The sequence below is a fragment of the Macrobrachium rosenbergii genome, chromosome 23 (genome assembly GCF_040412425.1).
Source record: "Macrobrachium rosenbergii isolate ZJJX-2024 chromosome 23, ASM4041242v1, whole genome shotgun sequence".
NCBI classification, from domain to species: domain Eukaryota; kingdom Metazoa; phylum Arthropoda; class Malacostraca; order Decapoda; family Palaemonidae; genus Macrobrachium; species Macrobrachium rosenbergii.
In genome coordinates, this window is record NC_089763.1 from 5103237 (window position 1) to 5115483 (window position 12247).

The window sequence follows — 12247 nt, forward strand, 5'->3', positions numbered from 1 at the left end:
AGCCACACTTCCGCCAGGCAGAAGAGTCAGCTGATCTTTGTATGCCTTAAATCTGGGCGTCGTTGTTGCTTCTTTATGGATGTAAGACCACTGAGGTTATCCGCTTCCAACATAGTCCTGTTTTGTTGACATTAAAGATTTATTCATCATTAAGTACCCTTCATCAACGATGATCTTATGCAAAACATCCTGGCTTTTTGAAGCAATGAAATCATCCAGAACTTGCTACAAAATCTTTGTTGTGGGTATCATCATACTTTTTCTTAAGTTCCTCAAAAGGCAAGCGGGCCTTTGTTTGAATGGTCAAGAGGCTGAGTGGCATACTCTTTTGTATCTGGTCCTCCATCCATGTGACCAGTAACTGCTCCATTTCTTCCAAAGGCACTGTCCTCTTCTTTGATATAAACATGGAATGAACTGAAGCAGATGCCTTTATAGTGTCCATTATCTGTTTCCTGCCCTTAATGATGTTGGATACCGCTGCCTGTGATAGATGTTCGTTACGAGCTATTACCATGTTTCCCTTGCCTCCAGCATACTAGTTGATAATATTAATTTCCTACTCTAAAGTAATTGGATGCATCTTCTTCTTGGCACTACCAGTAGGAGACTCACTTGGACGTTTGCCAGACATACTGATATGCACTAATTTTAGTTTTAAACTATTTATGCGGGCAGACAAACAAAAAAAAATCGTACATGAGCACTGACCTAATTCAACTTTATAATGAAGAGGACGAGTGAGGTCACGTTAGGGCAACAAACATGCTCATCCCAGATTCCCAGGCCAATGTATCATACACTGTACACTGCCTAACTGTATGCTATTGCCTACGCCCATTGCATTTGAAATTTAAAAATATTTTCAAAATATTTTCGTATCGGTATTCGATACCATCAGAAATGCTAACCCCACCTCAGACTCGACTTATTGCAAAATGAACCATCGCAAAAGGGGATGTACCTGTGTACTTAAATCAACTTTAAGCAGAAAACAGTTTTAGGCAAATTAAACAAATCCCTCTGTGGAGGCCAAAACAAAGTGAGGCCATGCATGTAAAATATTAAGTGTATATTAAATATTTTTTAACATTTACTCATCTTGCATCACGTCTAGGAAATCGAAGAAAACTATCTAAAAGCCTAATAGAATTTCGAGGGAATATTGAGACAATGTAAATATTAGTGAATATTAGAAATGGATAAGGGCATATATTTAAAGTAGCTTAATCAAGGACAGCATAATTATGGGCAAAGGCAAGGCCATGTGGCTATTTATAGTCCCAGGCCACAAGGCTTTCATGAAACCCCCGAACACTCTGCAGTGCCTTTGCTCCTTTGCAGTTAACAATATCCATCAACATATCATGACGCATCATGTGAGCATCAGCTTTTTTTATGCATCATCATTATTATTATTATTATTATTATTATTATTATTATTATTATTATTATTATTATTATTATTATTATTATTATTAACAATATGGCCATCTGGATGCCGTTTAGTTTGCATTGTAGTTGCTCAGCCTCTTAAATGGGTATCTTTGTAGCAATAGGTAAAACATAAAACAGCTGTCCCAAGTACATTTATTTCTTAACGTTTCGGTAGAGCTTTCTACCATACTCAAAAGGCGAGGGGAGCCAGGGTTTGTCGTTGTTTAAGATTAAGCTAGCCTTGTGCTGGCACTGGCTCTTGCACCTAGAGCAGCCCATAACTGTGTTGATCTGTGAAAAGACAAGAAGTTGTGCCTTTCTGCCAGTTAATTAGTGAAGATGAAAGTGGGGGACAGGCAGGGTTACAACCCCCATGAATCTTCCAGTACCCATCAGTAGGAGAGAAAGGTTTATAGCAGTGAGTCCCAGCTTACAGGGAGAGGGCTGAGAAGGAAAAGGAAGTGAATTTGTGTTTGAGGGAAAGGTGGGCTATGTTGATAGGAACACACACACACACACACACTCATATGCACGCACGAAAAAGGAAACTTTATGCAGCCTTTAAAGTCCCACTTACCATTTTGCCAGGAAGGAAAAACTTCATGCGCAGAAATGAACAGCCATTGCTGTCACACTTACTATCATTTTACCTGGTGGGGGGGCGGGGGGGTTGATATTAGGAAGTTCCCCGTGTGTCCCTCTATTACCTAAGATGTGTCTGGTGATCTGTGATGGTGTCCGTTCATTTTCAGTGATGTTTGACGTGAGAGGCTGCGTCTCTGGACAGCCCAGTAGGTAATGCATTGCATGGTGACGCCGTGGGGCTTGAGAATTGTGACATCCACGTACCACTTGGAGGTTCTTTAATTTTGTAAATAGTGCTGTCTCACTTAACTTTCTTCTTGAAGTCTGGCATATCTTTTTTCCCTTTCTTTTAGTCGCATAAGCAATGGTTGCATCATTATGTGCATTGTACTGCAGCTGAGAGCACTTTTGGATAGGGTGACGGCCTCTTCATTTCCCTGGATTCCCACATGACCAGGTATCCAGTTAAGGACGATCTTCCTGCCAGCAGCTGGATGTGACTTGGCCACTGATTTGATTGCTGATATCAGTGTCATGTTTTCTTTGGGCTTGGTCGCTTTAAGTGCAAAGATTGCTCCTTTTGAGTCGGTCCTCAGGCAAACTGGGCAGGAAAGAGAGAAAAAGAAGGGTTAAGGAAAAAAAAAGAGATGTTAAAAGAAAAGGAATAATATCTTTTATTTGTATAAGGCGGAATAAAGAAAGAATAAGCTTATAAAAACGAGGAAAACGGAGCATTTACTAGTCATACCTCATCTATATTAATGGCACAGGTGGAAACATAGTTTCATTGTTTTTATAAGATTTTTAACGTATGAAGTTCTCTGAATTCATATGTCCTATCCTGCCATAACCTGAGCATTTCTTCTTCGTCTTCCTTTACTGTTATTGTTAGTCCTACTATAAGTGTGATGATGCCAGTAGTAAAAAAGAGAAAAAAAAATGATGATTGCTAACAAGTAATGGCAAGAATTTCTTTCCGAGAGCAAATACCTAACACGTATCATCTCCAAGGACCCAAATCCCATGTGTGGCTTTATGTTTGTTGAAAAGCCTTTGAGGGTTGGATCTGCAAATGAGCGTATTCGTCTTTCAGTGTGTAAGAGAAACATTTCGTTTGGGTGTACTGAATTTTGGGTTCTATTCCGAGAGAGAGAGAGAGAGAGAGAGAGAGAGAGAGAGAGATTTTAGAGATATTTAGTGATTTAGTGATTTATATTTCATTTTAATGATATCATCCCCAGATCCTACATCTGAGGAGAAACCGCTCCTTGGAAACACCGTGAAATGATTTTCTGAATCATGTGTTATTAATTTTCTATTATGCTGATAAACTTTAAAAAAATACAGACGTTGAATCAAGCAATGCATATCTTATAATGTTAATAAATCTGAAGGGATTGTGTAAAATTGGTTCTTTTTATATGCAATAAGAACAGAAAGTAGAGAGCAGAGTCATCATTGAATCATAAGATTGTGACAAAAATAACATTCACCATTTGAAGACCAATTCACATGTGTTTCCCGTCAAATATTCAGATTCCAATATGCTCAGTAATACGCCATAGTCGACATTTGACTATACTGAAGAGCCAGTAGCCAAAAGGTTAGCAATATACAAATTTAGTTTTGATTTTGGTTTATTGAGAGCAAAAGTATTCTCTCTCTCTCTCTCTCTCTCTCTCTCTCTCTCTCTCTCTCTCTCTCTCTCTCTCTCTCTCTTCAACCTACGGTAACAAATTAGATTATGGAACACGTAGGATTTTCATATAAAGACATAACCATCAGTTACATGGCTTATGAAGGTATGACTGGGTTTTGCCCTTTGTTATACCACATTTCGTGATTATTTTGTTTGATGGCAATATAAGAAAATAAATAAATAAATGAATAGATGAATAAAGAACGAAAAAAAAGAAAGTAAGAAAGAAAGAAAAAATGAAGGAAAGAGAGCAAGAAAAACCATGATTACACAGTATTAGAACAGACACAATTCAGTGTACGAATTACCTACCCGAAATGCGAGGCAAATGAAATGGGCGGGTACCACAGTTTCCCAAGACTTATCGGATTTCGAAGGGTTTGGCTTTCGTTTACATGTTAGTTTAAGTAAGTTCGATGGTCATTTATTTCAGAAAAATTTCATTGAAGTAAATCACTTATTTGCTTTAATTTTCTTGAGATCATTCATTTTCTTTTTATAAATAGATTGCATCCTCTAAAACTATATGGAATCCATGGACTAAAGAGTAAACTACCAAACAACCAAAACCCTTTGCGAAGAGAATTAAGAGAGATGAGGCGTAATATGCAACAGATGTAGTTTTCCTCAGGATGGAAAAATGATTTTGGAAAGGACGGAATCTGACAGAAAAAAATGAGAATATGCGTCAGTCGCACAAATCCCCTTTCCATCGCCTCTTGCGCAAATTATGCGCTCAGTGCCTCATCCCCGACATTCCTTAATTCATGTCACTTCTCACTGTATTTATTAGACTGTGTGTTGTGATTACATTCCTGGACCTTTTGTACCAAAACGCTCTGAATTATAAAATTATGTTTAACTGAACTAAATATTGTACATATATACATATATACAGTATACATACACACACACACACACACACACACACACACACACATATATATATATATATATATATATATATATATATATATATATATATTATATATATATATATATATATTTTTTTTTTTTTTTTTTTTTCTTACATTCAACGAATTATTGTGATAATCAGGATTCAAAAGGATCTTAATCATAATAAATCGAAGCCCGATTAAATTTCGAACCTCGAGATGTTTTATCGAACGCTTCACAGTTATGGGATGCAAGAATTCCATAAGAATAAATTAGGTAGGTAAATTTTCATAGGAAATATTGGTTCAGCCAATACAAACCGAAGAGCAAATACGTCACCGACAATCCTTATTTCTTCAAGAATTTCATGCAGTCGTTTTTATGAAACACTGAGCGATTGACTTTTATGTAATATATCTCCTTAGCCTGAAGGGGAACATCACCTGTATGATAGATAATGGATCTTATGTCATACGAACCAGAAAGAGAAGAATGTAAGTTCAATTATTTTCCTGGTAAATCAAATGGAAATACTATTCTTGTATCAAAAAATTCTTATCAATTGGTTCTGCGATTTAGATCAAATTGCATTTTCATCACATGAAGGAAATCCGAGCTGTTGATTAAGCCATTGCTGTTTATTCCGTTGTCTGGTTTTATAAAGTTGAAAGGAGGTTCTTTCCCCAGCATAATCCATTTGTAGATTATGAAGAATGCGAAATACGGATTTCTCCCAAAACCTAGAGTGGTTTCTGTCTTGGTGCGTTAGGATTATATATATATATATATATATATATATATATATATATATATATATATATATATATATATATATATATATATATATATATATATATATATATATATATATATATATATTGTATATAGGAGTGAGAGAGAGAGAAAGAGAGAGAAACAAAAAGAGCTGGGCTTCACCATTTTATTCTCCCTCTCTTCTCTAACAAAGAAAGTAACAAGACACATACTAGGCAAAAGTTCTGTGGTCATAACAAGCGAAGTTTTGCGTCTTTCAGAAAAGCTCTGAATCCTCATTCCTCTAGAGTCTAGAACATTAGGTTTCCATTTCTTACTCTCCCTCTCTCTCTTTCTTTCTTAATTTCACTTTCCTTTTATTTGTCGATTTCCAAATCAACAGTAAGGAATCTTCAAAGCAAAGAATTTACTGCCTCTTGCTCACTTCTAGGTAGGGGCTTGGCCAGGAGCAGAGATCTCATTATCACTTTCCTATTTCTAAGGATATCAGAAAGGTCAAGTGAGCTGAGATATCGCAGGCGGCACGCCTTTCCCAAAATTTCTTATCCTGGTTTGGACCCAAACTGAGCGTCTAAAGCTCGAGGCCAACTTTCCATCTAATTCACCGAGACGCAAATCGGCCTTGTCTTTGCTTACACGAGTATACTGCAACGGCTGGAATGAAAAGGATACGCGGTTCTGAAAACAAGAAAAGTAATATTATCAAAATGTAAAGTATAGCTTCGACAGAAATGTCCTTAAGCAATGTTCTTTTCCCAACGGAAACAGCATTCTCTGACGGAAGGATGTAGCGTAAACACGGGTTGTTTGTGGAGGTGAAACGATAACGTTGAAACTTTAATGGCCGCTACCGCTGTTGCGTGACTTTCCTTGTTTGCATGAGATGGGATGGATGCCAGTGGGTTTTGTTTTCTCAGATGCTGAGGGGTTAAAGAAACAGTAGATAACATTGATGGAGGTAACTGTATTATTATAATTAACGAGCACATAGCTATATACGAAATGAACAATCGATGGATAATAACACATACATACATACATTTACATATAGAACTATATATACACACAAACTTACTCCAGTTCCTTCACGCCTTGTGAGCTAACATTATCTGAGCTTTATTTCGGGAATTTCAGGTGATCAGCTATAACGGAAAATCGACTACAAGTCTTTTCCTCCGAGGAAATGGCCTCGCAGCCAGAACAAGTAGTGGAACAGATAAGCCATACAATCGTTCATTTGATGATATAAGCGTGAAATTTGGCAGAAATACTCACTGGCGGGTAGAATTTCAGAAAAAAGTGCTAACCACCTGAAATTCCTTTAGGTGGCCATTTTCCAAGATGGCCTCCATATGACGATTATCGTGAAAAGATGCCAATATATTTTTTTATAAATACCCAAAGTTCAATCATTACTGGCATAAATTAGGGGGATCTTTGCCATAAGATTGCAGACTTTTCTTGGGAGAACAGTCCTTGCCATTCAAGAACCCAATTTCGCAAGGTAAGCCTAATATGTAAAATAATAAAACTTTCTTAGTATTTCTACATATTTGTCTATATAACTTCATTTCTATGAGTATTTTATAGCTATTTGTTTATTGATATAATTTATATATATATATATATATATATATATATATATATATATATATATATATATATATATATATATATATATATATATAAACATAACATAAAGTGACAAATATACTAACTCATTATTAACTGTGTCCAAACTTGAGAATTATGGTTATGAGTATATTCTTCTTCTAACATTGTTGAGCATCAGTGTTTTACACTCCTGAAGATGCATGATAAGGGCAGCTACTGAGTGCAGTACAATCTAATCCTGTCTATTTACATGTGCACCTTCCACCACAGTCCGTCTTGCATCCATATTTAGTCAATTCCCGGCAGCATTGGGCAATGTGCGTACTTCCCCTTCTTCCTCTGGACTTGGATGCTGGAACAGTGAAATACTAGTACATGGAAGGATGCACTGGCTGTTGCTGCTGTTATCTAAAGCAGAAGTTGTGAAAAGTTCCTTTCTCAAAATAGGTGGACACACATCATCTTCCACATATTGCTTTACTACATTCTCACCTAACTGTCCTGATATTTCCAACACTCTGTCATATGATATGCTAATTCCATTCTCAAGAAGCTTGTCAATTAATTCTCTTTTCCTTGTTTTGGCAAACACTTTCATCCCAACATTTATGGGAAAAGGTGTTTAACGGTGTTTTGCATGCCTGCAGGTTTTTGATCTTTCAGTATACTTATAGTAGCAGTTGTATTGAAAAAGTTGTGCAATAGCAACATCTGAAAGAACAACATGGTCCAGATTGGACCTGATGTCAACACCATGCTCAGTGCTCTAAACAGACTAAAGAAGTGACTTTGGAACAGCTTCCTTTCCAAGTCCTTTTTGTAAATCTTGACTGAATTTTGTCTTATGAGCAAGCATTTCTCTTTGAATGACATCTGCAGCTTTAGCCAGATGAATAGCTTCACTGTACTTGCTAGCATCAGACATAATTGTGCCAATGTCTTTTCTGAATGCTAGAAGAACATCACTCCCTTTCCTATGGGCCTCAAGCTCAAGGATCCTAGAGAGTAACTGCTCTTTTAACTTGGTGCTATTGACGTCTTGGGAGTCTACACCTAGTTGTTGTAGCCAGTGCTTGTATAGGGAAGCTAGATCAGCAAGTCTGAATATTACAGGTGATGTTTCTGTAGTAGTAACCATGCTATCGATGATGTAGATAACAAGTTCAGAAAAAGCCACAGGATATAACTCTTTCCATTGATCAACTCTCTGAGTTGAATAAGTCTGCCAAGCATCGTGGGTGATATTTCAGTTCTTTAACAACAACATCACCAGCACTTAACTTTGTAAGGAGCTTTCCATGGTTTAGGGTCTCAGCACATTGACTGAGCCTTTCATTCTGCTGCATTGTCATTGCTTGTCTTAAATTTGATGTTTCATCCTCTTCTTCACACAAAAAACATTGTATCTTTGGAGGGCCTGAGGTTCTTGATCTCTTTCTGTGCCTGATGTACTGGGAGTCACTGTTCTCTTCTGTGCTCTTTTCAGTTTGGTATTATTAAACAAGAGTCTACAGCTGTTATGATATTTTGCTTTATTTCGTATCAATGTAGTTTCTATGCCTTCCCCATCATGTAGCCATGCTGGATCAAATGATATTGGCATAGCAATAAGAGCATGAAACAAAGGTAAATTTTTTGCAAGATTAACATATCCAGCAGAGTCCTGTTTCCTCTGAAATAAGCTAAGAGGTGAAATTAGTGTTTCATCACTTTTGTCCTCTTGACAAAGAGAACATTTACTCCAGTCATTTTGCATTTTTGGTTTGGCATCCATGATAAGATACTTTGAACTCAAGTAGAGCTGGCCAAGGGTTTATCCTTTTACCACCTTTGGTGACGTTCATGTATGGGATACAGTTAGTTTTGAGCTGTTGCCCTACACCTAACCCGATCGTTCATCCAATACCATTTAAATCCCGTGTGATCTGTACACCATCCAGATAACGTTAAAGGCCCCGCCATCCTTGGATCAGCTCTCCCACGTTGGCACATCCTGTCAGTTCAGGTGCAGCTATCTAAATTCTTTGGGGATGATTAGATGGCATTTGGGATACTAAACTTGCAGTTTAGCTGATATTGAACCCCATGCTGAGTTTCACAGCAGTGTCCGTCACCAGTGTGCCCTGGTAGTGAGCGACAGACACTCCTAGTTTAACCTTATAGTTTTCCTTCTCATATATGAAGTCTTTAATCAGATATTGAGCTTCATCTGCCCAAAGCAACAGGATTTTGGTGCCAAAACATTCTGTTTGCCCCTTTGCTGTCTGTAGGATCACCCCTGCCTTGGGAACAACAGTGTTGACTTGACTGCAGAATTGGCTCTGTAGTTTGCAACCCTTTGGGACATTATATAAACGGAAACTGCTTATCCTCTTTGCCCTCCTTTATTAGTAGCTCTTTTAATAGCAAAAGTTGGATATAAATGGACAGAGATCGGTGTTTATATGGTTTATGGCTGCTGGAAGCCATCTTGAAAAAAATGGCAGCCATATTGGAATTATTGATGGCTAACACTTTTTTCTCAAAAAATGATGTACAGAGCACATTCATATCAAATTTCATGCTTGTATCATCAAATGGACAATTCTGTCCAAAAATCACATTAAGCAGCTCCACTAAAGGGGAGGGGGATTCCTTATCTTTATTGCCCTGGAGGTTCTCGACAGTCACTGTTTTCTGCTGCATACACACTATGATTAGTTTTTCCAATTTAAGTGATTTAATCTCTAATCTAAAATGGCCTTCTTACAAGTTAGTATTATCTGATAAATTTTATTGTTTATTGTCTTTTTCCACGATGTTCCCACATCTTGTCTTGCAACCTATTGATATAAACTGTTTTTGCATTATAAATGGAATAAGAACTGAACAGATGAGAGGTGTGAAGATGTCCAGAGAAGTAAAAAGGTCTGCAAGGTTGCAAGGAAGGATCAGAATGTCTTGAGGAATTTGGTCATGTGGTAAGAATGGAACCAAATAGGGTGAAGTAGGAAAGGGAGACCGAGAGAGCAAAAGATAGATGATGTGACAGAAGTGCTGGAAAGGAAGAGCCTTTGTATCCAAAAGCTCTAGATTAGAGGTTCCCAAAAGAGCGTAAATAAGATAGAAGTAAATGGCACAGCATATGTAAACCTAATGAAAGATAATTTCTGATCGACTCATCACCATGTATAAAAACGTGGGGGACTGACATACACAACAAGAAATAAAGAAAGTAATAACACACACAAGCAAAGGACTCAGTCAGAAGGGAAGGAAGCCGTAATAAGGTTAAGAGGGGATCTGAAATTACACAATTTATTATGGAAGGGGAAGTATGACGTGTCACGGGGACCCCATAAAGACACCAGGGAATAAAGGCAAATCCATTCCTAGCATACAATTTGAAGATGATCAATGGAAAAGGGGCATTAACAAATATTATGGTAATATTGATGGCGATTTCAGTTTGTTTTATTACCAAACGGTAATATCATATTTTGATTTTCATTCCACGTATTTTTCCTGCTATATCCTAAAGGAGAAAAAAAAAGAGAGATTTTATTTCAATTTTTAAGATAACAAACTTTAACAATTCCTCACTAATGACAGTTTTTTTTTTGTAGTTGGATTTTATATGAGTGCAAACGCAGGTACACTAGCAATTAGAATATAATTACTAGGATGAGCGAAACGATAAAAAAATGACCTAAGCACAAAATATTAATTTAAAGGATTTTTTGGGCCAGTAACTGAAAAAGTAAAGGCTATTTTCTTATTGTATCATTTTGATATCATTACAAGGAAGACTAGCTCTATTTGATAATTTAGTAATAATCATGAACTATGTAAGAATAGACAAAACAAATGAAATTTTCGTTTTTACGTCACCTTTTCATTCAGTGCTTTATGGATTAAATTTCATTTTTCACCTGGCGCTCCACCTTTTCTTCCAGGCCCTGTCAGACGTATGCTTAACCTACAACAATAAATCCCCTATAACATCAATTTTTTATCAGAATTTAAGTGAATTTTGATCATACTTTATGATAATAATTAATATAATTCTTTATTACCTCGATAAAATCTACACTGAAAACCTAAAACGATCATTTCTTTCCGTAGTAAGCGAAGGTCCCCACATGCGTAGTAGTGGCTAAACCCGACACTTTCAACCAGCATAAACCACCAAAACCACACCCTCCCCCTCTCTCTCTCTCTCTATCTCTCTCTGTCTCTGTCTCTGTCCCTCTCTAGGCATCACTCAAACAATTTGGAGCGAAATCTATCTCTATCTATGAGATTTATTACTGATTATTACCTACAGTGGAGAACAACAATTTACAATGCAAAAGAGTGGATGGCAGCGTCTGGATAAGGAATGAAAAAACATTAGTTGGCATCTTTTGGTATATATAGTATAGAAGTTGAGATGATATATCATTATACCTCAAATGATTCCCTAGCTGTAACACCTACTTCTTTGCAAGAGTAGACGCCCAAAACAGGAATACTATATAAAAAAATAACTGTTAATTTTACATACGCCAGATCGACATCTGGCAACCACTTCATCACGTGAAAAGCGATAATCACAAGTCATTTGCCCCACCCGTTCATACATATGGCTGAAGACGTTAAATGATATAATAAGTAAATAAACACATTCTCTCTTTGCATACGGCGTTAAAATGGTCCTACACACGATCTACGTCATTTATTACATGATCACCAACATCGTGTAGAAAGAACAATACGTTGTTGGCTGTGCTGTTTAACTTTTGTGCGTGGAGCCTATTTCCTCCGGTAACACGCAGGTCTTATCAAGGTCAAGAGACAAGATCTCCCGATCTAGTCGCCTCCCACCTGGGGTAACTACGTGGCGATGACGTACCTTAGAGGAACATTTTAAAGTCACCTGCTGACGCAATAAGGAGGTAGATAAAGCTCCGCCTACATGGGGATTACCTCCTTAGAGACTTCTTTCTCTTGGCCTTGGGTCTTATATAACAAAATCATTCATTCACCATCTAGCATTCAAGGTTAAAACTACCAAGACTTGTTCAAGGGAATCATCTACAATTGACCACAATTGATTACATGAGTGGCTCTCTTTCTCTCTCTCTCTCTCTCTCTCTCTCTCTCTCTCTCTCTCTCTCTCTCTTTAGCGAATGCGAATTTCCTCATTAATTCGTCCGTTCCTTCTCCGTTTTAACTTTCGGAATTCGTTAAAGCGACTGCTTCGTGACGTTACGGTATTTC

At 37.2% G+C, this 12247-nt stretch overlaps 1 protein-coding gene across 1 annotated transcript; it reads right to left on the bottom strand.

Annotated features, from left to right (window-relative positions):
* Positions 1-211: 211 nt before the first annotated feature.
* On the bottom strand, positions 212-517 carry LOC136850970 (putative CENPB DNA-binding domain-containing protein 1). The gene has a single exon (XM_067124948.1). The coding sequence runs from the start codon at positions 515-517 to the stop codon at positions 212-214; it is 306 nt and encodes a 101-aa protein (XP_066981049.1).
* Between the last annotated feature and the right edge of the window lie 11730 nt (positions 518-12247).

Excerpts from the sequence above, each read along its gene's own strand:
- LOC136850970 (XM_067124948.1), bottom strand. The coding sequence starts at position 517 with ATGGTAATAGCTCGTAACGAACATCTATCACAGGCAGCGGTATCCAAC.